At 45.6% G+C, this 27,283-nt stretch overlaps 1 protein-coding gene across 16 annotated transcripts in view; it reads left to right on the top strand.

Annotated features, from left to right (window-relative positions):
- Positions 1-25,985, top strand: part of LOC139532171 (CLIP-associating protein 1-B-like) — a 39,655-nt gene extending 13,670 nt beyond the window's left edge. For 3 of the 16 annotated variants that reach the window (XM_071329402.1, XM_071329401.1, XM_071329404.1), the window contains exons 9-41: positions 866-1,000; positions 2,223-2,308; positions 2,461-2,553; positions 2,757-2,902; positions 3,125-3,260; positions 4,212-4,282; positions 4,378-4,437; positions 5,100-5,177; positions 5,367-5,534; positions 7,426-7,472; positions 8,080-8,259; positions 8,845-8,874; positions 9,708-9,815; positions 10,157-10,312; positions 10,819-10,923; positions 11,665-11,727; positions 12,158-12,288; positions 12,547-12,791; positions 13,399-13,462; positions 13,771-13,934; positions 14,552-14,774; positions 15,045-15,146; positions 16,193-16,336; positions 16,865-16,980; positions 17,211-17,327; positions 17,726-17,867; positions 18,210-18,441; positions 18,821-18,894; positions 19,057-19,224; positions 19,397-19,525; positions 21,327-21,533; positions 22,710-22,826; positions 23,075-25,985. In XM_071329402.1, coding sequence (XP_071185503.1) covers positions 866-1,000; positions 2,223-2,308; positions 2,461-2,553; positions 2,757-2,902; positions 3,125-3,260; positions 4,212-4,282; positions 4,378-4,437; positions 5,100-5,177; positions 5,367-5,534; positions 7,426-7,472; positions 8,080-8,259; positions 8,845-8,874; positions 9,708-9,815; positions 10,157-10,312; positions 10,819-10,923; positions 11,665-11,727; positions 12,158-12,288; positions 12,547-12,791; positions 13,399-13,462; positions 13,771-13,934; positions 14,552-14,774; positions 15,045-15,146; positions 16,193-16,336; positions 16,865-16,980; positions 17,211-17,327; positions 17,726-17,867; positions 18,210-18,441; positions 18,821-18,894; positions 19,057-19,224; positions 19,397-19,525; positions 21,327-21,533; positions 22,710-22,826; positions 23,075-23,158 — 4,121 coding nt within the window. In that variant the 3' untranslated portion in view covers positions 23,159-25,985. The remainder of the gene's footprint in view (positions 1-865; positions 1,001-2,222; positions 2,309-2,460; positions 2,554-2,756; positions 2,903-3,124; positions 3,261-4,211; positions 4,283-4,377; positions 4,438-5,099; positions 5,178-5,366; positions 5,535-7,425; positions 7,473-8,079; positions 8,260-8,844; positions 8,875-9,707; positions 9,816-10,156; positions 10,313-10,818; positions 10,924-11,664; positions 11,728-12,157; positions 12,289-12,546; positions 12,792-13,398; positions 13,463-13,770; positions 13,935-14,551; positions 14,775-15,044; positions 15,147-16,192; positions 16,337-16,864; positions 16,981-17,210; positions 17,328-17,725; positions 17,868-18,209; positions 18,442-18,820; positions 18,895-19,056; positions 19,225-19,396; positions 19,526-21,326; positions 21,534-22,709; positions 22,827-23,074) is intronic. The other 13 variants (XM_071329405.1, XM_071329406.1, XM_071329407.1 and 10 more) reach the window with 13 other exon arrangements.
- Positions 25,986-27,283: the final 1,298 nt, after the last annotated feature.

Here is a 27,283-nt window from a genome sequence, read left to right as displayed (position 1 = left end):
GTGGGGGGTGGAGGTAGAGGAGAGACCCATTGTATTAATATTAATGAGCGCCGTGGAGGAATGTGGGTCAGGTCAAGAGTGTGGGAGGGAGTCACCTGTCACTAAGATGAAGATTGAGAGATTGGGGACAGACAGTTGAAGAGTAACAGACAGGAGAGGACAGCTGGGTACAAAGTACGCACAATGAAGTCTGATGTCTCAGACATTCTGAAGGCTATCAGTAACAATGTCTGGATTGTATGAGCTACCCTTATCACAACTGGTATTGATGACAGCGGTATGCTCAGAGCGGGGTTTTATACGAGGCTGGTTTATTAGGCGTTCTCCTCGTTGTGATATGGACAGTGTACCTCATTTTAATATTGCAATGGGGAGAGGAACAATGTGAGGTAGACGACACATAACTGACGGGATGCGTTGGTGTGCGTTGTGTGGACCTCTGAATAATGCACGGGGTTGTGTTTCATCGATCGCTGCTCTGGCAGATTACACTGCTCCCTCCGGGCCGACCGACCGGGACTGACATGTTCAGTTCACCACCGTTGGGGGGAGGGGGAGGGGGGGGGGTAGTCACTTCACTTCCACAGCAAGGGGGCGCAACCACCGGTTACCGGAATCAGACCTAGACAATTGTCTACAGAATGTACTCTGATGACCCCTCCCCCCAGTGTGTGTGTGTGTTTGTGTAAAGGTCATGCCAAAAGGTCATGCAGGCTGCCGCTGAAATGCGTTATTGTTGTAGGAGGGGGTGGGATTGAGCACATGGCGCTGATATAAAACATTCTTTGTTTGTTTCGTACAGTCAGCATTCAAATTGTGCCAGAGTGGAAATAACTTGAATTCTCTGTTTTGCCTTCCCTCCCAGATAAGAACTTTGAAGATGATGATTCGGTGGACGGGGGGCGGTCCTCCTCTTCTAAGGGCCCGTCGTCAGGGAAGAAGACAGTGAGCATGGGGTCGTTCCGTAGGCCCAGCTCTGCTTCCAGCACCAAATCAACAGGTGAGACGCCCCTTCCTGTTCGCACCAGCAGAGAGTGTGTTAGTGATGGAATGACGAGCCATGTGTATTTTTAACATTGTCAAATTGTGATTTGTTCTTTCTCCTACCACAGTATTCCGTTCATTTGCTTCCTCAAGAATCCTTGTGTGTTTCTGTGTGCGTCTGTCTGTGTGCGTGCAATTCTTATGCCTTTTAGACATTATGATGACCGGATTATCTAGAAAAGCCTTTATTTGGCAATGGGTAATAACAGGGCTCAGCAGTTTACTCACATATTCACATGGAATTTTAATTTAGGAGCACCAGTGCACCTAGAAAAATGAACGAATCTAGCTTTAATATCTCAAGTACTTTTCATTGTGCTCCTACATTTCTTTGTGTGCACCTACATTTTTCATCTTAGGCGCACACGTGCTCCTTGTAAAAAAGGTCAGCGCAGAGCCCTGAACAATGACCTCTGTCCAGGATTTGTATGGAAGATAAGTCACTGTGGAGCTGTCTAGTGCCTATAACAGAGATAGTGTCTCTATAACCCAGTCACTGTGGAGCTGTCTAGTGCCTATAACAGAGATAGTGTCTCTATAACCCAGTCACTGTGGAGCTGTCTAGTGCCTATAACAGAGATAGTGTCTCTATAACCCAGTCACTGGAACTGTCTAGTGCCTATAACAGAGATAGTGTCTCTATAACCCAGTCACTGTGGAGCTGTCTAGTGCCTATAACAGAGATAGTGTCTCTATAACCCAGTCACTGTGGAGCTGTCTAGTGCCTATAACAGAGATAGTGTCTCTATAACCCAGTCACTGGAACTGTCTAGTGCCTATAACAGAGATAGTGTCTCTATAACCCAGTCACTGTGGAGCTGTCTAGTGCCTATAACAGAGATAGTGTCTCTATAACCCAGTCACTGGAACTGTCTAGTGTCTATAACAGAGATAGTGTCTCTATAACCCAGTCACTGTGGAGCTGTCTCGTGTCTATCTGTACCCTTGGGGCAGTGCAGATGGTGAGGATTATGTGATGATGTAATGGAACCAGAACACAGAGAGAAACGGAATACAGATTGATAGAAACATGGGATAATGAGAATTGAGCGGGATATGCCCCGCGTGAACCCCATAAGGCTGCAGCCAATCCAAGATTCATATTTGTCTGAATAATAGCCCACTAGAATAGCTGGTAAAGTTAACAATTCGACCTTGTGCTCCTCTGCTTATATCAGGGAGAGATGGTCCTAGTGCGGCTGCTGCAGGGGCTGTGGATGAGGAGGACTTTATCCGTGCCTTCGAGGAAGTTCCCGCTATGCAAGTACGTGTTCGCTCTCATAACAAAATCAAAACTCATTCCGCGCTATCCTCGCTTGGGCACGTGACACAGGCCCTATGTTACAAGTCGTATATTAAACCCTTTAGGAATGTGCTTCCTCTTAAGTGGTTCTTCTTCTCTCCTCCTCCTCTCAGCTTTTCTCTAACAGGGAAATGGAGGACGCCATGACCAAGATCAGAGAGGTGCTGGCCGACGACAAACGAGACTGGGAGCACAGAGTCACTGCGGTAACCTCCTGATGACTTCATCACACTGGCTACCTTCCAGTATCCACGCTAGCGTACCACTTGACGCAATGTATTGGCCATGCATTCTGAGTGTGGATTTTGGATTGTAGCCACTGACCATTAAGTGGCTGTTTCTATTAAGCGGCCACGTCTACCATTTGATTGGAAGTGTGACGTTGATTGATGGTCTTCTTCTTCTCTAGTTGAAGAAGATGCGTTCTCTGCTCCTGGCGGGAGCGGTGGACTTTGACGGTTTCTCCCAGCAGCTGCGTCTCACGGAGGCAGCCTTCAAGATGTCCTCTAAAGACCTGCGCTCTCAGGTGGTCAGAGAGGCCTGTATCACTCTGGGGTAAGGAGACCTCTGGTCCTATCCTCTTACTCACGGTTTCAATTCAAATCGAACGCGCTTTATTTAACGTTACCGAAGCCATACTGTTACTACGTTATACAAACTGAAATGACAAAGAATGTTTCCCCCCCCCCCCACACACTTTATTGTACAGCCCCATCAGTACAAAATCAGATAGTATTCATAATAACTCTGTGTCCATATGGTCCCTCTATCCTGCAGCCACCTGTCCTACATCCTGGGGAACAAGTTTGATCATTGTGCTGAGTCCATCATGCCCACTCTCCTAACCCTGGTCTCTAACTCGGCCAAGGTCATGGCCACATCCGGAATCACCGTCATACGACTCATCATCAGAGTGAGTGAAGTTATTTACATTTGAAATGAGTAGATTATAATTATATATATCTTTTTTAGGGGGTAAATCAGCTGTAATATTGCAGATAGATTGTAGCTTCCATCAATGTAATTGTCTGCATCATTTCCAATCCCCATATATTTTTGGGATAAGTATATATATTTTTATATTATACATATATACACATACCCACATATATATATACACATACATATACACAGACATATACATACAAATACACCTACATGTATATATACAGTGTATATATATATATATATATATATATATATATATCTCTTTTAAAAATATATTTTCCTTTATTATTTCCCACAAACCCTACCACCCCTCCCCTAATTGGAGTAAACTAATAAACAATAACACATATGCTTCTACTTCCAGCTTATACATACTATATACATTTTACAGACACAATCTATTTTACAATAGTTATATTTTGTTTGTTTTTAGTCCTGGCCTTCCCTCTAACCTACACCTCTCCCGTCTATTTCTGATGTTCATCCAGTTTGATTTCTATTTGCCATATATTTGTAACTCTGCTATTTCACCAAAGTTCTGAACCTATATACATTTTACATACACAGTTTATTTTACATGTGTTATCTGGTTGTTATTAGTCCCACCAGTTGAATTGAATTTAGTTGAATTGAGCTGGGTAGTTGAGTTGAGCGTCAGTCAGACAAAATGGTCGAGTGGCTAGCCTTTCCTTGTTTGGAACACGAACTCACATTTTTCCTACCCGAGGGCTGCAAATGACATTCCACTGCATTCCGATGTGGGCGTTCATTGTTGGTCGTTGCTTGCGATTGTTCTCCAACGATGCCTCGTGTGTTCCTCACTCAATCTCTACTAGAACAGCTAGTAACTGAACGAGTGTAAACTGGACCAGTGACACGAGGATGACTATGTTTCTGTCCTCTCTCTGTCATCCAGCATACACACTACCCTCGTCTCATTCCTATCGTGACCAGCAGCTGCCAGTCGAAATCTGTGGCCGTGAGAAGGTAAACAAACAAATTGCCTCAAAGGCTTATCCCTAATCGCACTCTAGCTGAGCGTCTGTTTGTTTTCCCTAACAGTCTTCTTGTTCTATTTCCAGGCGCTGTTTTGAGTTCTTGGACCTCTTGCTGCAGGAGTGGCAGACCAGCTCTCTAGAGAGGTACGCTTTAATGGTGGCTACTAGACAGGCCTATGAACTCATACTTAGAATTGTCCCCCCTCCTCAACAACTCAATATTGTATTGCCGTGTTGTACATAGCTACTGTACTGTAAACCTTTTTTCTAGCCACTGTCCAGTGAGTTTGTGATGAGCCCGTCCAGGTAACATGAAACTACGTTGTTGTCAGTGAGTGCCTCCTCATCTCAGCAGTTTCCATGGCAATGCCAGGGAGGGATATCTATCCCATTAAAGCACACTGTGCTTCACCATTGTGGGGATACCAAATCTCTGACTGGGATGTCAGGGGAGCTCTCTTGTCGCCTTCTCATTGATTTACACTGCGTCCCAAATGGCACCCTATTCCCTGTATAGTGCACTGCTTTCGACTAGGCCCCATGGGCACTACTTTTGACCAGAGCCCTATGGGCCCTGGTCGAAAGCAGTGCACTATATAGGGAATAGGGTGCCATAGGGCTCTGGTCAAAAGCAGTGCCCATGGGGCCTAGTCGAAAGCAGTGCACTATACAGGGAAAAGCGTTGGCATTTGGGACGTAACCGTAGCTTTTTATGCTGTGGTGGTTTTGGTGGAGAGGAGGGTATTGGGATGCTGCATGCAGACAGAGTGAAGCTTTGTGTTCCTACTCTTCTTGATCCCTCACAGGAGTGTAGCTGTTCTGACAGAGACCATCAAGAAAGGAGTCCATGATGCAGACTCCGAGGCCAGATCAGTGGCCAGGAAGTAAGTCACTTCTCGCACTATGTCGGACGTGTATGAACCATGTTTCTATTTGAAAATATGAGTTTGTCATCACGGTAACAACTTTTCCTCCACGTTTGCTATTTTATCTGCCAACCTGAAACATTGCCCTGTTGACGACAGGCTGTCTCACTGTCTCTGGGCCTTTGCCCTCTCTGTTGTGTTGTGCAGGTGCTACTGGACGTTCCACGGCCACTTCAGCCGGGAGGCGGAGCAGCTGTTCCAGGCTCTAGAGTCGTCCTATCAGAAGGCTCTCCAGTCCCACATGAAGAGTTCTGACAGCATCCTGTCCCTCCCTGCCTCAGACCGCTCCTCCTCCTCCTCACAGGAGAGCCTCAAGTGAGACACTCCATCCTTTCTATCCTTCTCCTCCTCTGTCTCCCTGTCTCCTTCTTTCTCTCCTTGTCTCGCTTACTTGGCACTCTCTCTGTCTTTCTCTATCATTTTCTGTCTCTTGCGCTCTCTGTCTCTCGAGTAGTGCTCTGTCCCTCGAGTAGTGCTCTGTCTCTCGAGTAGTGCTCTGTCTCTCGAGTAGTGCTCTGTCCCTCGAGTAGTGCTCTGTCTCTCGAGTAGTGCTCTGTCTCTCGAGTAGTGCTCTGTCTCTCGAGTAGTGCTCTGTCTCTCGAGTAGTGCTCTGTCTCTCGAGTAGTGCTCTGTCCCTCGAGTAGTGCTCTGTCTCTCGAGTAGTGCTCTGTCTCTCGAGTAGTGCTCTGTCCCTCGAGTAGTGCTCTGTCCCTCGAGTAGTGCTCTGTCTCTCGAGTAGTGCTCTGTCCCTCGAGTAGTGCTCTGTCTCTCGAGTAGTGCTCTGTCTCTCGAGTAGTGCTCTGTCTCTCGAGTAGTGCTCTGTCTCTCGAGTAGTGCTCTGTCTCTCGAGTAGTGCTCTGTCTCTCGAGTAGTGCTCTGTATCTCGAGTAGTGCTCTGTCCCTCGAGTAGTGCTCTGTCTCTCGAGTAGTGCTCTGTCTCTCGAGTAGTGCTCTGTCCCTCGAGTAGTGCTCTGTCCCTCGAGCAGTGCTCTGTCTCTCGAGTAGTGCTCTGTCTCTCGAGTAGTGCTCTGTCCCTCGAGTAGTGCTCTGTCTCTCGAGTAGTGCTCTGTCTCTCGAGTAGTGCTCTGTCCCTCGAGTAGTGCTCTGTCCCTCGAGTAGTGCTCTGTCCCTCGAGTAGTGCTCTGTCCCTCGAGTAGTGCTCTGTCTCTCGAGTAGTGCTCTGTCTCTCGAGTAGTGCTCTGTCCCTCGAGTAGTGCTCTGTCTCTCGAGTAGTGCTCTGTCTCTCGAGTAGTGCTCTGTCTCTCGAGTAGTGCTCTGTCTCTCGAGTAGTGCTCTGTCCCTCGAGTAGTGCTCTGTCCCTCGAGTAGTGCTCTGTCTCTCGAGTAGTGCTCTGTCTCTCGAGTAGTGCTCTGTCCCTCGAGTAGTGCTCTGTCCCTCGAGTAGTGCTCTGTCCCTCGAGTAGTGCTCTGTCTCTCGAGTAGTGCTCTGTCCCTCGAGTAGTGCTCTGTCTCTCGAGTAGTGCTCTGTCTCTCGAGTAGTGCTCTGTCTCTCGAGTAGTGCTCTGTCCCTCGAGTAGTGCTCTGTCCCTCGAGTAGTGCTCTGTCCCTCGAGTAGTGCTCTGTCTCTCGAGTAGTGCTCTGTCCCTCGAGTAGTGCTCTGTCTCTCGAGTAGTGCTCTGTCCCTCGAGTAGTGCTCTGTCCCTCGAGTAGTGCTCTGTCCCTCGAGTAGTGCTCTGTCTCTCGAGTAGTGCTCTGTCCCTCGAGTAGTGCTCTGTCCCTCGAGTAGTGCTCTGTCCCTCGAGTAGTGCTCTGTCTCTCGAGTAGTGCTCTGTCCCTCGAGTAGTGCTCTGTCTCTCGAGTAGTGCTCTGTCTCTCGAGTAGTGCTCTGTCCCTCGAGTAGTGCTCTGTCCCTCGAGTAGTGCTCTGTCTCTCGAGTAGTGCTCTGTCCCTCGAGTAGTGCTCTGTCTCTCGAGTAGTGCTCTGTCTCTCGAGTAGTGCTCTGTCTCTCGAGTAGTGCTCTGTCTCTCGAGTAGTGCTCTGTCTCTCGAGTAGTGCTCTGTCTCTCGAGTAGTGCTCTGTCTCTCGAGTAGTGCTCTGTCTCTCGAGTAGTGCTCTGTCTCTCGAGTAGTGCTCTGTCTCAGTTTCTCTCTCCCTCTCTGTCTGTGATATGAGAAGTAGTAGTATTGAAGGAGTATTGATCTTAGTCAGTCAGGTTAATCACTCTATCTCTTTGTCTGTCTCCACAGCCGCCCTCAGTCCGCCAAGAGCTCCATGGGAAACACCGTGACCAGGAGTAAGGACTGACATTACATCACAGACATTACTACCACTGACATTACTACCGCATATATTACTACCACTGACATTACAACCACTGACATTACTATCACTGACTGGAGAAAATATCTCAGATCTCTTCTATCGGTTAAATGATCCACAGCTCTGGATATAATCAGAGACCAGAAGATATATTTTTCCTAAAGATGTCGATCATGATTTTTCAAGCACAGCAACAATGTCCGTGACATGTACTGTATGAAATCTGTCCAGTATCCCAGCACATTGTAAATATAGTATTGGAACTGACCCTGTGTGTAGCGTCTTACTTTCTGGGGTTCTTCTTATTTCTATTTCCTGTGTGTTTTGGTTCTACCTTGTGTTATTTGTAGTACTACATTGAAGTTGATCACGGCATTGTTGGGTTTAGAGTTTGCAAGAAAGGCATTTCACTGTACTTGTGCACGTGACATTACGACTTGAAACGGGAGTTTGGTTTATAGCTGTTAACGTTCCCTCTTTTCTCGCCCTCTCTTTCCTCTCTCTGGCTTATAACCATTGTTCCTCTCTCCTCCCTCTCCGTTTCCTCCCTTCCTCTCTTCCCTTCACTCCTCTCCCCGAAGCGAAAGCGGCTTCCTCCAGAGGTCCCTCCACCCCGGGCTCTCTCCAGCGTTCCCGTAGCGACGTGGATGTGAACGCTGCCGCCACCGCTAGTGCCAAGACCAGGATGACTCCCGTGCCCGCCTCGCCCGCCCCCTTCAGCGCTGCCTCCGCTCTGCCACCCGGCTCCTACGCCTCTCTAGGTGAGCCAAAACATATGTTCTGTCTCTCTGTGTGTGTGTGTGTGTGTTTGTGTGTGTGTGTGTTCTAATTAAGCAGTAAGGTCCGAGGGGGTGTGGTATATGGCCAGTATACCACGGCTAAGGGCTGTTCTTAGGCACGAGTGCCCGGAAACAGCCGTTAGCCGCGGTATAGTGATCATATACCACAAAATCCTTGGGGCGCCTTATTGCTCTTATAAACTGGTTACCGGCATAATTAGAGCAGTGAAAATAAAAAAATGTTTTGTCATTCCCGTTGTATACGGTCTGATGTACCACGGCGGTCAGCCAATCAGCATTCAGTGCTTCAACCACCCCCGTTTTATAATTCTATTTCTGTGAGCCTCATACCTTCACAGACGCTTTTGCTGACTACGAGGGATATAGGACCATAGCATGGAGATTTAACAACAATTTCAATTTTATTTTTCAAAATATGATGATTAAAATACATCTTAAGGCCTTTCCAAAATCTTGTAACCCCTCCCAGTCTTCCATATGGGGATTATCCTGCTAACTTCTGCTAACCTCTCTCCTGGACTTTCCTGCTCTTGTTTTTGCCCTTAGACAACACACCTGGTAACATTAGGCCAGAGGGTAAGATGAGATGGCTAACTGTGTGTTTGTTCTTGATGTGTGGGAGCTGGAAGACTTGACCCAGATTTCTCTGTCCCCTTTTGGTCTGTGTAATACACTGCGCCATGTTTACAGTGGTCGTCTTTGTAGTGTGCTACGTCATTGACTATATACGGTGCTCATCTGTTGAACTCTGCATGGACTGTCTGCATGGTAGAACTACGTTGAACTGGGTCATCATAGCCAGAGAGAGGAGACCGAGACATTGACTGTGTCCACAAATAGACCTGTCCAACTCACGTGACTGTAAAGGCAGGCAGCCTCAGTGTCTGTCGGGTTATTGACCTTTATCGTTGCCTGTTTAACGGTAATGTCATGAACTCATGCTGTGCTGTACTCTCCTTTCCCCCTGAATGAACCATTGTCCTACCTAGAACAGAATACTTGAATATACTTGTTGTGAATCATGTTTCTGTATTTGTGTCTATTGTTGTGAATGAATATGTTGAGATGGATTTTTGTTTTTTATAGAGGATGAGACATTTGTGACTTGAGATGTCTTGCTTGGACCAGCTTAATAGAGATTTGAGTGCATGTGTCTGTTGAAATGGCTGGCAGCAACCTGCAAGTATAGACTAGCGAGTGTCTCTGTTTATGTATGAGATCTCTGGCTGCAGGTGATGATGGCTGGTGTCGCCAAGCCGCGTGTGTCTGCATTTGAATGGATCTGTGTCCACGTGAAGTTAAGTCTGTTTTCTCCCTCCCCTCTCTCTCTCTATCACTGTCTCTCTCCGTCTGTCTCTCTCTCTCTATCACTATCTCTCTCCGTCTGTCTCTCTCTCTCTCCCTTCCAGGCCGTGTGCGTACCAGGAGAACGAGTTCGGGGAGCGGCGTGGGGGCGAGTCCCTCTGTCACAGACAGTAGGGGGAGAAGTCGAGCCAAAATGGTGTCAGTGTCTCAACGTGAGTGTCTTCCCCCGCTATATGGGCAACACTCCGTAATGAAAAAAGACACGTTGTTTCTCTAGATCAGTGTTTCTTGATTCTGGTCCTGGGGACCCAAAAGGGTGCACATATTTGTTTTTTGCCCTGCACTACACACCTGATTCCACTAATCAAGTCATCAAACTTTTAATCAGGTGTGTAGTGCCAGGGCAAAAACAAATATGTGCACCTTTGGGACCCCAGGATCAAGAATCACTGATCTAGAGCAATTGTTTGACATTTTTTACCACCTTTTCGACATTTGTGTGGGTATGTATGTTTCTCCCTTTATAAATATACCATACTATGTTGTGTTGCAGCTGGCAGTCGTTCTGGCTCCCCTGGTCGTCTCCTGAGCCATACATACGGCAGGATCCCCAGGGCAACTGGAGCAGCAACGCCAGCAGACAGGAGGCCTAAAGTCCCCCGCAGCCATGGCTGCAGCCGAGACACCAGTCCAGACAGATCAGGCCTGGGTAAGGACCAGGAAGGACAACACACAGATACACTGAAGACAGAAAACAGCCCCTCTACAGCTGTACTCCTCCTCTCCAACCTCTCTGCTCTCTGAACCACCTAATTTCCTGTCTGTCACTGAATGCAACCTCTTTTCCTCTGTCCTGACTAATTCAACTCCTCCTCTACTCCGCTGGGCTCTCTCTCTCTCTAAGTGTGTTGGGCTGTCTCTCTCTCTGAGTGTGTTGGGCTGTCTCTCTCTCTGAGTGTGTTGGGCTCTCTCTCTCTCTGAGTGTGTTGGGCTCTCTCTCTCTCTGAGTGTGTTGGGCTCTCTCTCTCTCTGAGTGTGTTGGGCTCTCTCTCTCTCTGAGTGTGTTGGGCTCTCTCTCTCTCTGAGTGTGTTGGGCTCTCTCTCTCTCTGAGTGTGTTGGGCTGTCTGTCTGGCTGTGTGTTATAAAGCTCTTTCATCCTCCTCCTGCTGCTGCTCTCTCTCTCTGTGTCCCCGTCCCCCCCACCACTATGCTAGCGAGGAGTCGTATCCCCCGGCCCAGCATGAGTCAGGGCTGCAGCAGGGACACCTCTAGGGAGAGCAGCCGGGACACCAGCCCCGCTCGGGGATTCTCTCCTCTGGGTGAGTACGGTATAGTAACATGCCCAGCCCAGAGACCATAGCCACCATGCCCCTCAAATGCTTGGTTGCCGGGGGCCTGAACCCTGACTAGCCCTCTGTAGAATAGAACACAAAGGCCATCATCAGACCACAAGAAAACCAACCAAAACGAACCTCTTCTGCTTCCGTCTTCTGCATGCCTTTTACTTGTGTCTTTCAAATTTTTCCTTTTCACTCCTGAGTGACAACAACATTTTCCTCAACAACCATTTTTTACTAATCATGCCAGAGTCATTGATGACACGGCACGGGATGAGTTGACGCTGAACTTGTGTCCGCGGTCAGCTTATAGACTTGCGATCAGAGCCTTTGTGTCCAACGCCGGGACGCCTCTCAGCGTTTTTCCCGCTAATGTTTGCATGAAGCCAGTTAGCGTTGCCACATGGTAGAATTCCTCCTGCTCGGGTTGACAGGTCATGTACTGTGTGAGTTGAAGAAGATGCTCTTTTTAAAGCTGTGTCTAACTTCACGTGTGGGATATCCTCTCCCGGTTTTCCATCTGTAGCTCTACAGATGGTCATACTATCAACAAACTATCGGTTGATAAGCCACTGGTTTCTAAGGTTACGGTTAGTTTTAGAATAAGCGTTAGGCTAAGGGTGACGTTTTGGGTTAGGATAAGTGTAAGGTTAGGATAAGGGTTAGTAGATTGGACTATCCAAGTAAAGTATCACCCCACTCCCTCCCGTGTTCCTCCTCTAGCGTCCAGACGTGTCTCCCGCTCCACCAGTGCTCTCCACTCGGCTGAGTCTGTGGGCCGCTCAGGTGACCTGTCCTGCACGTCTCTATTAGACCAGACAATGGCATGTCAGTGTTCCATCATGCAGTTCGCCTCGATCACCCACAGAGGGCGATGGAGAGCTGAGCATCCTCCTTATTTCAGTTTGGATGCGTCTTATTTTTCAAGTCAATCTGTGTTATTTTGTGTCATTCTGTTTTGTTAGTACACTTTTTTTATTGGCCCTCATACTGTGCTGTAAAATAAAACAATTCATCATATTATTATTTTGTGTTGTCTTCTCTTGAGTTTCTCATGACCTGCTGATGAAATTTGCTTGGTTTGTTTTTTCCCCCGTGACTTTTACACCCCATTTAATAGGTCGACTGCTTTTCCTTTGTAATACTGTATTACTGTGCTCCTATAATACTACAATACTATTCTAAAAGTATTATAATATCCCTGTGTTTCCTCCAGAGCGTCTAGGTCTGGCCCACCAGGCCCGTATCTCAGCCTCTGTCAACGCCATGAGGATCCTCAACACTGGGACCGAGGTGGAGGCAGCTGTAGCCGATGCCCTGTTACTAGGAGACGCCAGGAACAACAAGGTGTGACTTAGATTCTCCATCCTCTTTACCATCTGAGTCATAGCATGCTGATCATAATAGCTTTGATGGCTTTTTCGCATTCTCATTTTCTTGGATTAGCATCTATTTGGACTCTTATTTGCCTCTCGAATGTAGTCTTATGGCAGCTTGTTGAACAGTAAGTGTCGTTGGTTTCTCTTCACTCTGTGGCATGACTTAGTGAGCATGCTGTATATGTACCTGTAGGACCATTTGACCTCTTAACCCTTGACCCCTCAGCGGCGGCCAGTCAGACGGCGGTACGAGTCCCCGGGCATCTACTCAGACGACGACGCTAACAGCGACGCCAGCAGCGCCTGCTCTGAGCGCTCGTATGGCTCGCGGAACGGCGGCCCGCCCCACTACATGAGACAGACGGAGGACGTGGCCGAGGTGCTGAACCACTGTGCCAGTTCCAACTGGTCTGAGAGGAAGGAGGGGCTGCTGGGACTACAGAGCCTGCTCGTTAGCCAGAGAATTCTCAGGTGGGATAGAGACGATCTATTTTTGTTTTGAACTTTTGTAATGTCGCGTATTTGAGGCCGTCACTGAGACAACTGTGCTCTAGATACAAATCTGTTTTCTCTGCTACCGCACGGCAAGTGGTACCGGAGTGCCAAGTCTAAGTCCAAGAGGCTTCTAAACAGGTTCTACCCCCAAGCCATTAGACTGCTGAACAATTCATAAAAATCGCCACCGGACAATTTACATTGACCCCCCCCCCCCCCCCCCCTTGTACACTGCCGCTACTCGCTGTTTGTTTGTTACCTATGCATAGTCACTTCTCCCCCACCTACATGTCCAGATTACCTCAACTAGCCTGTACCCCTGCACACTGACTCGGTACCGGTGCCCCCTGTATATAGCCTCGTTATTGTTATTGTTACTTGTTATTTTAGCCTACTTGGTAAATATTTTCTTCTTATTTTACTGCACTGTTGGTTAAGGGCTTGTAAGTAAGCATTCCACGGTAAAGTCTACACTTGTTGTATTCGGCGCATGTGGCAAATAAAGTTTGATTTGAAATCTGGCCGAAACCAAAAGGTGCTGTGCGATTGATTGCCTTACTTTTCTTCCGCTCGTGTGTCGCAGTCGCGTGGAGCTGAAGAGATTGTGTGAGATCTTCACAAGGATGTTTGCTGACCCACACAGCAAGGTGAGCCCCCCCGTGTCTGATATAACCTGTGTTCTGACGTGAAGCTAATGTAGTTACTGTACTAACTAACTGTCTGTTTTTGTGTCGCATGGTGGTCTTTGCGGTGGATTTATAACATCAGCGAGTAAGTGTTTTTGTTTTTGTCCGTCACTTTTTAATAGTAATGCAATCGAATCGAACTATTCAGATAGTTGATTGGTTAATTATTGATGTTCTGTACGTTGGCCTACTGTAATACTCCTTAACGGTAAAGTAAATATGTATAGCCTGTTATTGACTGGCTGGGTGGTCACTGTGTCTGGTGTCAGGTGTTCAGTATGTTTCTGGAGACCCTGGTAGACTTCATCACCCTGCACAGAGAGGACGTGCAGGACTGGCTGTTTGTCCTGCTCACCCAGCTGCTGAAGAAGATGGGAGCTGACCTCCTGGGTTCCGTACAGGCCAAGGTCCAGAAGGCTCTGGACGTCACCAGGTCAGAACTAAAGCCCCATCTCTATTACTGTTTTCACACATTTCTCCACTTTTTGCTTTTCAGCACAATTCCACCCACTATGGTGGATGTGTAACCAGGCCAGCTCAGTACAGCTTGGTTTGGCTCTGCTTGGTAGTGTGAAAAGCCCTTAGATGTTGCTTTTGTCTGTTTGTAGAGGTTCTAGTGCAGGGTTCCCCAACTGGCGACCCGCGGGATCGAATTTGTCCCACGAGTGGTTTTATTTGTCCCCCCATGTTGTCTGAGAAAATATATTTTTTTGCATTTTCATTGTTGGACATACGTTTTTTTTATCAGGTCCAGGTGATTTTATTTTGGGAAATCTGTTCCCAAGTATTTCCACACATAAAAGAAAGACACGTGATAATATACAAATGAGGTTTGAAATTATTATGTTTTAGTCAAATATTATATCGCTTTGGACTTCTTGCAGTCAATTTGCCATCTACAAATGATTTGTAATTAGGTACCGGCCCCACGACAATCCACGCAAGAAAAAAACCCTCTCTTGCCTGAATCTAGTTGATGATCCCTGTTCTAGTGGATCAATCCCTCTTATCTCATGCCTTTTTCTATTTCTTTTCCTCTCTCTTTCCCAGGGACTCGTTCCCGTTGGACCAGCAGTTTAACATCCTGATGCGTTTCATCGTCGACCAGACCCAGACCCCCAACCTGAAGGTCAAGGTGGCCATCCTGAGGTACATTGAGTGCCTGGCCCGTCAAATGGACCCCGCAGACTTTGTCAACTCCAGCGAGACACGCCTGGCCGTCTCCCGCATCATCACCTGGACCACGGAACCAAAGAGCTCCGACGTCCGGAAGGTGGGTCGAGTTGGGTTTCTTTGTTTCCATAGCAACAGCGTCAGACACTTTAAAAAAATGTTTGACTTTGTGTTTCACAGGGACAATGCACATTAATCAGCATTTCTGTAAATGTCCCAGATTTAACCAGCCGGCCAATTTTCAACTGATCAGCCGAAGCTCTAAAATAACTGTTGTTTGCTGGCTTTATCCCTTTTTTTGGTTGTTTTTATTTTTGTATTTTAAACGGATCATTTCCCCACCCTACCCGTCGGTCGACCCCAACCCCAGAGCTTCCACCATAGCTGGGCAGGTGAGGAGTTGTCAGGCAGGCCCAGCACCACCGTAGCCTCTCTACCTGGAGAGGGGAACGTGGAGGAGAGGTGCAAGCAGGTAGTAGAGCCCCCCGGCCCATCAGTAAGCTGCACGGTCTGCAGTCTGCCTAACATAACTTCCTCAAGCCTGGGCTCTCTGTCTCTAATCCAACTTCGCCTTGCTGGCAGACACAGAGTTGTTTCTGCTTTATAACTATGAATGTAAAGGACAATGCAGGGGTGGGAATGGGGACTGAAATGGCTCTGAATGAGCCAGAACAGTTGTTTCTGCTTTCAAAGTGTTCTTCATAATGAGTGAATGTTAAAGCGGCAATCAGCAGTTGAAAAGATAACAAGGTGTTGACCCAACCACTGTTTTGCTAAAAAGCTGGGAGATTGGGCTGGAGAAATGCAACCACTCTCAAATTCATAGACCGAGCTAGGGATGCAAGGACTAACCATCCATGATATCAAAATGATAGTTTTAACTATGTTTTGAGGCTGTACCGTGTTTGTTTTACATTTACTTTGTTTACAAACAATGGAGTTAAACAAGCTAATATTTGGGTACATATAATTCATTTATAAGTCAAACCGTTTATGTCGCAACTGCAGATTTCCCCTTTAAGCGACGGGGTGGGAATGGGCAACACAATGGCTCTGAATGTGCGGTAATATTTCGTTTTTCTAATAGCCTGTGCTGCTGTTACTTGCTACTCATAGTTCTTGTTTATCTGCAGTGACCAGGTTTGGTTGACCAACATGCATGGAATTTCACCCGAGAGCATTGCGATGCTGGTTTTTGAACTGGTTTACGAGAACTGACATTGGTTCTAACGCGCCTGACTAACTGAATGCTAGCTGAACCTCAACGAATGTGTGCTTCTGTATTTCCGCGCGGTGCACAAGGATCATGTATTTGTCAGTACATTGATTGACTACTCATTGTTCCGTAAGAGCATAATGGGCTTGTCGAATGTTCCCTCTTCTCTAAGGGCCGAACATTACCTTGAAATGCACTTCCCTGTTGCGTGATATCGCATATCGATGTTAGTGGGGGAAAAAGTGAACGCCCTCTTTGTCGACCTCTAACCATTGACCTCGCTGTGACCCTTTAATCCCCAGGCGGCCCAGGTGGTTCTGATCGCCTTGTTCGAGCTGAACACCCCAGAGTTCACCATGCTGCTGGGGGCCCTGCCCAAGACCTTCCAGGACGGAGCCACTAAACTGCTGCATAGCCACCTGCGGAACTCCAGCAACACCGGCGTGGTAAGACCTGACTCTGACGTTCACGTCTAGTCGACGTCTTCGAGAGGATGAGACTGAGCAGGGCCAAAATGGCTGGATCCCAAATATCTACTCCCCATGAGAAGAAGAGTAGGGAATTTGCTCAGGAAGGTCCTCTTCTCACTGGCACCGTTAGCCATCAACCTAAACCTTGCTTGCTGTAACATGGACAATTGTAATCTAAACATACTGGGATAGCATCATATGATTAAGCAATAAAGACAGAGGAGGTGTGGTATATGGCCAATATACCACGGCTGAGGGCTGTTCTTAGAGTGCCTGGATACAGCCCTTAGCCGTGGTATATTGGCCATATATCACAAACCCTGAGTTGCCTTATTGCTATTTATAAACTGGTTACCAACGTAATTAGAGCAGTAAAAATAACTGTTTTGTCATACCTGTGGTATACGGTCTGATATACTACGGCTGTCAGCCAATCAGCATTCAGGGCTCGAACCACCCAGTTTATAATGTACTGTACCTGCTCCGATTCTGTGTGATCCGCAGGCTTCTCCCAGTAGCACCATGGGACGGACGCCTCCCCTACCTCGCCACCCCAGCAGTCGCAGCAGCCCCCTCACCTCTCCCACCAACTGCTCCCATGGGGGGGGGCTCTCTCCCAGGTAGGTCTGACGTAACATTTTAATACCTGGTCCCCAACACACCGTAGAAGTTAGTTACATCACTACTAACTTAACTAACAACCACAACAAGTAGTTCCCCCCTGCTCGGCTCTGTTCCCTCCTCACGTCTCTCTTTTTCTCCCTCGCGCCTCTATTCCCCCCTTTTCTTTCCCTCCCTCCCACCCTCCTTCCTTCCCTCCCTCCCTTGCCGTGCTCTGGGCACATTACAGTCGGCTATGGGGTTGGAGTGCTGATGGCCTGTCAAAATACCCCCCTCCCTTCCCTTCTCTCTCCTCCACCCCTGCTGCCCCCTCCCTGAAGACCCTACGAAGTGCTTACTCTCCCAGGTACATTGTCACATAGCTGTGTCACCCTTGATTTGTCCCTACCCCACGGTCTATTTTGTTTTTCCTTTCCTTTCCTTTCACTTCATTTTTATTTTCCATTCCGCAATCTGTGCTCTCATGTGGCCACATTTCGGGGGATTCACCACATTAACACCTTGACTCTCCAGTCTGTTCCACTCTGTCTCTGTCAACACCTACTGTTATGCACGGTTGATCTTTTACATGAGAAACTGCTTGAAATGACATCTTTACGTACTAGGTAAATAAAATGGCGTCATTTCAACCAGTTTTTCCCCCCCGCTTTTGCCCACTGGGCAGAGATGTCTTCTTCCTGTGGTGGTGATGTATGTTAGTGTCGTACTTGAATAATAACCCTCCCCTCGCGGTGTGACCTGAAGCATGTTGGAGTACGACACAGAGAACCTGAACACCGATCAGATCTATAGTTCCCTGCGAGGCGTCACCGAGGCCATCCAGAACTTCAGCTTCCGCAGTCAGGAGGACCTCATGGAGCCGGGCAGAGGCAAGAGAGAGGACACGGTGAGGGGCTTTGGCAATTGCCCTACTATTCTCCACTCACTCACTCACTCACTCACTCACTCACTCACTCACTCATTCACTCACTCACTCACTCACTCACTCACCCTCATTGATTTAAAATATTTGGATTGGTGTTAGAATAGACTAGAGGGAGTGTCTTCCCACAGCCCACTCCTTTTAAATCCAGAGGGGGGAGTGAACAAGTGCACTTGTTTGGCAAATGTTCTCTTTGGTGAATATTTTTTATCTTCTCTAGAATGGACATGCATACGTTTAGTTATTTAAAAAAAAACTGTACATTTGTTATGTTACATTTTTATCAATAGTCTTGTTTCTCCTCAGCCGGGTGTTGGAACAGCATCACACTCTGGTGTTGACGTGGTGGAGGGGCCCGGGGGTCGCACGGCCCTGGACAACAAGACCTCCCTACTCAACACCCCCTCCCCGCGTTCCTTCTCCGGGCCCCGGGGCCGCGACTACAACCCCTACAACTACACAGACACCATCAGCGCCTACGACAAGGCTGCCCTGAGAGAGACGGTGTACGAGGACGACGTGGAGCAGCTTCGAGATGGTGAGGCTGTCTCAAGAGTCTGAAATGGCACCCTGTTCCCTATGTAGTGCACTACTTTTGACCACCCTATTCCTTACATAGCTCTGGTCAAAAGTAGTGCGCTATATAGGGATAGGGTGCCATTTTGGATGGTCATAAAACATTTTAAGCAATAAGGCCCAGGTGTCGTATATAACATAAACCCCTGAGGTGCCTTATTGCTGTTATAAACTGGTCACCAATGTAATTAGAGCAGTAAAAATACATGTTTTGTCATACCCGTGCTATACGGTTGTCAGCCAATCAGCATTTAGGGCTTGGACCACCCTGTTTATAATAGGCTATGTATTAGCTGTAAGGTAAGACTCCCCCACCCCCCTCTCAACCCTCTTCCTCGCAGGGCGCCAAGAGTGTGGTGGAGAAAACAAGATGCTGCACACCAAGAACAGTTCCCCTGCGGAGCAGCTGGAACTGGTGATTGGTTGAATTCATTTAACAACCATTTTTTTCAGTGTTTTACTATAGCTACATAATAACACTATAAAGTCACGGACATGGAGATCCTATCAAATTCCATTTAGTGATCTATATGTAATTCAGCGGTCACTGACTAATACCTATTGTGGTCGTCGAAAGGCGGGTGAGCTGCTGAAGGAGCTGTCTAACCCCAGTGAGAGGCCAGAGGAGAGGAGGGGAGCCCTGGTGGAGCTGCTGAAGATAGCCCGGGAGGACAGCCTGGCAGTGTGGGAGGAACACTTCAAAACCATGCTGCTCCTGCTGCTGGAGACCCTGTCGGACCAAGATGTAAGGACTCTGGAGGAAAAGATAAATGGATGTATGGATGGATGGAGAGATAAAGTAAACTCCTGTCCTGGGAGCAATGCCACAATCTGATGTTTTAACCCATTGTTTTTCCTTCCACTGTCTCTGAATGGTTGGTTCTGAGCATGTCTTGTCCTTTCCCCCCAACCTGCAGCACACCATCCGGGCCCTGGCACTACGAGTGCTGAAGGAGATCTTACGTAACCAGCCGGCACGCTTCAAGAACTATGCAGAACTCACCATCATGAAGACTCTGGAGGCACACAAAGACTCCCACAAAGAGGTAGCTCTCACTGGCTGTCTCTGTTTATGAGGCTCTGCTTTAGAGGACATGCTAAGTCTACACATCTTGAGTTAATAGCTTTCATCTCTGTGATGATGTGTTCGTTTTTTAATGGAGTTGATAGCTCATGAAATAAAATTATGAAAAGACTGTCGGGATGAAGTATAGTCTCGCCTGTACCAGTCAAAAGTCTTAGGACACCTACTCATTCAAGGGTTTTTCTTTATTTTTGCTATTTTCGACATTGTGGAATAATAGTGAAGACATCAAAACTATGAAATAACACATATGGAATCATGTAGTAACCAACAAAGTGTTAAACAAATCAAAATATATTTTATATTTGAGATTCTTCAAAGTAGCCACCCTTTGCCTTGATGAACGCTTTGCACACTCTTGGCATTCTCTCAACCAGCTTAATGAGGAATGCTTTTCCAACAGTCTTGAGGGATTTCCCACATATGCTGAACTGCTTTTCCTTCACTCTGCGGTCCAATTTATTCCAAACCATCTCAATTGGGTTGAGGTCGGGTGATTGTGGAGGCCAGGTCATCTGATGCAGCACTCCATCCCTCTCCTTACACAGTCTGGAGGTGTGTTTTGGGTCATTGTCCTGTTGAAAAACAAATGAATAAGTCCGAATAAGCGCAGACCAGATGGGATGGGGTATCGCTGCAGAATGCTGTTTTAGCCATGCTGGTTAAGTGTGCCTTGAATTCTAAATAAATCCCCAGCAAAGCATCCCCACACCATCACACCTCCTCCTCCATGCTTCACGGTGGGAACTACACATGTGGAGATCATCCGTTCACCTACTCTGCGTCTCACGAAGAGACGGTGGTTGGAACCAAAAATCTCGCATTTGGACTCATCAGACCAATGGACAGATTTCCACTTGTCTAATGTCCATTGCTTGTGTTTCTTGGCCCAAGCAAGTCTTTTCTTCTTATTGGTGTCCTTTAGTAGTGGTTTCTTTGCAGAAGTTCGACCATGAAGGCCTGATTCACACAGTCTCCTCTAAACAGTTGATGTTGAGATGTGTTTGTTACTCTGTGTTACTCTGTGAAGCATTTATTTGGGCTGCAATTTCTGAGGCTGGTAACTCTAATGAACTTATCCTCTGCAGCAGAGGTAACTCTGGGTCTTCCTTTCCTGTGGCGGTCCTCATGAGAGCCAGTTTCATCGTAGCGCTTGATAGTTTTTGCAACTGCACTTGAAGAAACTTTCAAAGTTCTTGAAATTGTACGTATTAACTGACCTTTATGTCTTAAAGTAATGATGGACTGTCATTTCTCCTTGCTTATTTGAGCTGTTCTTGCCATAATATGGACTTGGTATTTTACCAAATAGGGCTATCTTCTGTATACCACCCCTACCTTGTCACAACACAACTGATTGGCTCAAGAAATTCCACAAATTAGCTTTTAACAAGGCACACCTGTTAATTGAAATGCATTCCAAGTGACTACCTCATGAAGCTTGTTGAGAGAAGGCCAAGAGTGTGCAAAGCTGTCATCAAGGCAAATGATGGCTACTTTGAAGAATCTCAAATATAAAATCTAGTTTGATTTGTTTAACACTTTTTTGGTTACTACATGTGTTATTTCATAGTTTTGCTGTCTTCACTAATATTCTACAATGTTGAAAATAGTCAAAAATAAAGAAAAACCCTTGAATGAGTAGGTGTCCAAACTTTTGACTGGTACTGTACATGTACCCTTCTCTGCCAATAAACCAAAATGAACACATTCCATGATCAACCATTTCACCCTCCTCACTCTACCCTTCCCTCTCTACCCAGGTTGTGCGGGCAGCAGAGGAGTCAGCCTCCACCCTGGCTGGCTCCATCCACCCAGAACAGTGTATCAAGGTGCTGTGTCCCATCGTCCAGACAGCTGACTACCCCATCAACCTGGCTTCCATCAAGATGCAGACCAAGGTGATAGAACGCATCACCAAGGAGTCCCTCCACCAGCTGCTGCCTGACATCATACCAGGACTACTGCAGGTAAAAATGGCTTTATAGGTCAAGTTGAGTGATTGGTTAGTCCATTGGTTGATTTATTGATGTACTTACTGATTAGTTGACGCGGAAGCACTTGAAATGTATCTACTTTAAATAGAAGCGCTTGAAATGTTCTACTTTAAATAGAAGCACTTGGTATGTATCTACTTTAAATAGAAGCACTTGAAATGTATCTACTTCAAATAGAAGCACTTGAAATGTATCTACTTCAAATAGAAGCACTTGAAATGTATCTACTTTAAATAGAAGCGCTTGAAATGTTCTACTTTAAATAGAAGCACTTGGTATGTATCTACTTCAAATAGAAGCACTTGAAATGTATCTACTTCAAATAGAAGCACTTGAAATGTATCTACTTTAAATAGAAGCACTTGAAATGGATCTACTTTAAATAGAAGCACTTGAAATGGATCTACTTTAAATAGAAGCACTTGATATGTATCTAGTTTAAATAGAGGCACTTGAAATGGATCTACTTTAAATAGAAGCACTTGAAATGGATCTACTTTAAATAGAAGCACTTGAAATGGATCTACTTTAAATAGAAGCACTTGAAATGGATCTACTTTAAATAGAAGCACTTGAAATGGATCTACTTTAAATAGAAGCGCTTGAAATGGATCTACTTTAAATAGAAGCGCTTGAAATGGATCTACTTTAAATAGAAGAACTTGATATGTATCTACTTTAAATAGAAGCACTTGGTATGTATCTGCTTCCAATAAAGTGTTGATGCTTGGGGTTTAGTTACATAAGATAAGGACTTTCTGTCCTTGGGATTATGCCACACTGTCTAGACACTGAGTATATACAAAACAAACAAGGACATCTGCTCTTTCCATGATATAGACTGACCAGGTGAATGCTATGATCCCTTATTGATGTCACCTGTTGAATCCACTTCAATCAGTGTAGAAGGGGAGGAGACAGGTTATAGAAGGAATGTTAAGCCTTGAGACATGGATTGTGTATGTGTGCCATTCAGAGGGTGAATGGGCAAGTCAAAATATTGAAGTGCCTTTGAACAGGGTACGGTGCACCGGTTTGTGTCAAGAACTGCAACGCTGCTGGGTTTTTCACACTCGACAGTTTGGTGTTCCTAATGTTTGCTGTACTCGGTGTATGTCTAATATTGTTCTGATGTCTCTCTGTGTACAGGGGTATGACAACACAGAGAGCAGTGTGAGGAAGGCCAGTGTGTTCTGTCTGGTGGCTGTCTACTCTGTCATCGGTGAAGAGTTGAAGCCCTACCTGGCCCAGCTCACAGGAAGCAAGGTACACTACCGTCTCATCTCAGCACCCTGTCTGGGTCGGTCTCAAATGGCACCCTATTCCCTACGTAGTGCACTAGGAAATAGGGTGCCATTTCCTACGTAGTGCACTAGGAAATAGGGTGCCATTTGGGATGCAGAAAATGTCTTTAATTCCCTTCTCTTTTTTTCAAGATCTATTGGTTGCAGAATGTTTTTCAATGTCTTGAAACGATGTGTTGGTTTCATTCAGCGTCTTTACTATCCCACCAGATGAAGCTGCTGAACTTGTACATAAAGAGAGCCCAGACGTCCACCAGCAACAGCAGCAGCTCTTCAGACATCTCCTCATACTAATGAACGTGGCCCTCCGGCTTCATCCATGTGTGTGTGCAGGTACATACAGTACAGGGTTATGTTCATAAGGCACCAAACGGTGCAAAACGGAATGAAACAGGAAGGGACTACCTGGACTACTGGTCCAATAAGAAACACTAATTTTCTTTTCTTTTCACCGTTTTTAAATATTTTCCATAGCGTGCCCTAATGAACGTGACCCAGATAGGGAAACGGTTGTGCCTCAATCTTTCTTTCCAGACCTCCTTGTGGTTTTAATGTATTCTAATAAAGGCTGTAGGCTGTTCCTTGTTGGGAAACCCTATGCCTGTTGCAATCAGTATTTTATTTCCTTCCGTTTTGTTGTCTTGTAAATACTTTTATTCCACGTTTTAAGATACGAATGCGACACTACTTCAGACCCAGTCGAATGAATGTATAGAGCTTTGAATGAAACTTGAGTCCTTTACAAACCGTCTGAAAGGTTTTAATGTTGATGGAAGCAGAGTGTCGCCCTGCACACGATTGCCTCTGTTCCTTCTCGCAATGGACAGATAGGCTTATTTGGAACCGTGCTGTTTGTAAAGGGGCAGTTTAAAAATGGCGATTTCGATAGTAATTGTTCTGTAGTATTTGCCGTCTGAAGAATTTGTTCTTAGTGACGATGCTATGTTTTTAAGCCTGTATTTTTAAAGAATAATCCTTGTGAAGCGGTAGAATTTCTTAGTGAGAATCAAAAAAAAAAAAAAACGTTCATTTCCATTAGTGGGAGAAGATCATTTGGCTGGCCAATGATTAGTACATGCAGTGAAAAGCTGTGTTGAATAAGCCTCTGTAAACTGCCTGTGTGTGTAACACCTGTGTTTCGACTGTGTGGTTTGGACCCAACTACTGGTGAAGGAATGTTTTCCCTTGTCACAAGGATTACAATCTCACCTTTCATACATTATTATGGAAGGGGAGTTATTGGTTGAGTTGGTGGAGTTTGAGTCTGCTGTTTTTTGTGCTTTAACATTCGGGCACGTTGTAATGAGTCAAAACTACTGGGATCTGAAGTATTCTAGAGTCCTAGAATTCTAGAGTCCTAGAATTTTCAAATGTGAAATATTTTGTCTAAAATCGAAATATGGGCAGTACCTATTCGTCACATAGTAGAAAGACCTTGACAATCTGACGTATTAGTCGATAATCTAAGGACATTTTAAGTGCCAGTGCAATTATTATAATTTTTTTTACAATTTAAAGACAGGGAAAAAATATGTCTTTTGAATTGAATCCAGCAATAATGAATTAGTTACAAAAAATCCAACTACTTGGATAAACGTCTTTGTCAAAGCACTGTAAATGACCATTGTAAGTTAACCATCCTTGTTTGAAATGTATAGATGTCATTTTTATGCGCACCTATGAAATGTTACTGCTGCTTTAGAAATACTAATCATGGCGTTAAACCTAATGTATTTTACTCTCCTTATTATGAATGTTAAAGGTACAGTTGTTTCGGTTAGAACAAGAATTCAGAGTTTGGGTCAATTCCATTTCAATTCAGTCCATTCAGAAATTCCAATTCCCAATTTTCCTCAATGCTTGTCTATGGGGATAAAAATGAAATTGGAATTTCAGTTTACTTCCTGATTTGATTGAAAGGAATTGAGCCCAACCCTGTTAAAAGTTCCAGATAAAGGTGGCGTGTTACTGAGAACACTATCGGGCCTTACTGTTTCTGTAGTACAGTTTCACTACATTGACTGCTAAATGTACTGTAACAGTGCACAATGTTTCTGTTTTCTCAAATGTGAGAACTCATAGCAATTTAATCAGCTATAGCTATGACCAAGTCCAAAATGTTGTCAAATACAAACACAGTATTTCTTTTGTTAGACCTGCCTGTTGCAATTGAATCAAAAATGAAACTCAAAATGAGTGTTTTTGTACAGTACTTTTAATCATTGATTCACAGACTTGTTATAAAAAGAGAGTCAGAGAGAGACCTCATTTGCATGTGAGGGAACATGCAATATTATACCCAGCAACCTCAATGATTAACTAACATTCCCAACTCTGACTTTATGTTGAAGAAACATTGCTTCTAATCTATGAATGTCTGGTCAGCTTGTATTATATAACACACACACACACTATTGATATCCATCACAGCTACCAAGCTAGGGCTGATTTAACAGACCAAACATTGTATACTATACTGTAACTGTATGCTGTGTGCACACGTTGGCCTGTATCAAAAACCAAACCCTATTATCCTCAAGCCATGTATCTTGAGCGTGTATTTGCTTGTGCCTTGTTTATTTATATTTTACAGTATACCTGCAATATTAATCCATACTAATAGCTTCTGAATACTGCTTTTGAATTGTTATTTTTGCCCCTATTTCGAAATACTGTATTATATGTCATGATTTAGACAGGAAATGTGTTGCGTCGAAGACCAAGGTTATGTCCCAAGTGGCACCCTATTCCCTACCCAGTGCACTACTTTTGACCAGAGCCTTGTGGGACCCGGTCAAAGTAGTGCCCTATATAGGGCATAAGGTTCCATTTGGGATGCATCCCAAGGCTGCTGTAAATAAAGCCAATAGTTTAATGGCAGTATTTTCCACAGATGTAATATTGGCTTGGCTGTTCTATTCCTTGTGAACCATTTACAATGCACGCTTCTTTTGTTTAGCTTCAGTCATTGTTTTATCCCTCCCGTACCTATATTTATATACCGTCTGTTATATTTTCTGTGTATTATGACTGTACATATTTCATGTTTTGTTCACTTCTTTCACCCTTGATAGAATTTGTTGAAATTGAAACTTGAAATAAACCAACATCAGTCCCTGTCCGACGCATGTAATCACATATGTTGTATATTTGAAGTATAAATTGAGAGCAGATATACAGTATCTTCCCGAGAATGTGGGAGAAAAAAATCTCCTGCAGGACATGGGAATAGCAGCAGATGGCGCTCTTTGCATTTTCTTGAGAGTAAAAGCATCCTCTGTGTATTTTTTATATTTTTTTTATATATATATATAATTTTGGCTGCGAAAGTAGGCTACCACCGTCCTCCGCCCTCTCTGCTTCTAACCGCTTTCCTTCCATTGAAAATGAATGGGAAGCGGCGTTTCACTGCGCGGCACCGCGTGCTAGTGTACACGGCATTAGAGGAGGCAAACTGAAAGTTGAATTGAACAGTTATTAGTTGTCCTGCTGCTCTTATGGGCTCACAGGTGCACCGTAGCCTTCCCCAATCAGGGGTAGGATAGAGGGCACAGGCCATTACACTTAAGATGTGGTGAATCAGCAATGAGACCGCAGACTCTCATTTGTCACTGCAGCATCCTTGGGTTGTGTGCGCTCTCCAGTCATCTGAAGACTCCAATAAAGAGTGGAAAAACACTATCGCCACCTGCATCATTAGTGATAAAAAAAGAAAGTGTTAGTAGTCTGGCCAGCTTTGAAGTGGATTCCCTGTATTGTTTGTTACAATCAGCAGCATATGATTAAATTAACATTGGGGCAAATGTGTGACCACTGAGACATCCAGGTTTTACAAGCTTTAACTAGGCATTAATCTTTGAACTCTTCTGGATCACCCAAGACTCCAAAAGGTCCTTTTCAATTCGAGATCAAAAGCTGAAGGAGAAACGGTGCAGTAGCTACAGTGCATGGCCCGTCAGGCAGCTACCTAGTCTCCACCGTCCTTAATACCCTAAAACAGTCTCATTAAGGCCGGTATCTCTCTGCGGTGGCCGCGTCTCATCTCCGACACGCCACCACCAAGGTCTGCTCTACTCGGCTCTATTAGTATTCACACGCTGTTGAAAATTAATTTTATTAAAGCCCCCTCCATTTCCACTGCCCTGGCCAACCCCCCTTCTGTTTAAAGATCTTTATGGTGTATGATTAGCACACATTTCCCCAAGCATGCAGGGGAGTGGCGGCTGGGTCGGGAGGTCGCCATAATGAAAGAAAACAACTTCATTGTGAGATGACTAGGCCATAAATCATCGGCCATTTTCTATAAATCACGGCAGATGGCAGGGAGCGGTGTGGGGACTCATGGGAGCTCGTATGCCCCTGTGCATGATGGGAATGGTGGTAGCATTACCGTGGCAGCAGACGCTGGCAGACTAAGAG

Source organism: Salvelinus alpinus, chromosome 10 (assembly GCF_045679555.1).
Source record: "Salvelinus alpinus chromosome 10, SLU_Salpinus.1, whole genome shotgun sequence".
Classification (NCBI taxonomy): Eukaryota; Metazoa; Chordata; class Actinopteri; order Salmoniformes; family Salmonidae; genus Salvelinus; species Salvelinus alpinus.
The sequence above is the reverse complement of the archived record's forward strand: the minus strand, read 5'-3'. Positions and strand labels throughout refer to the sequence as shown.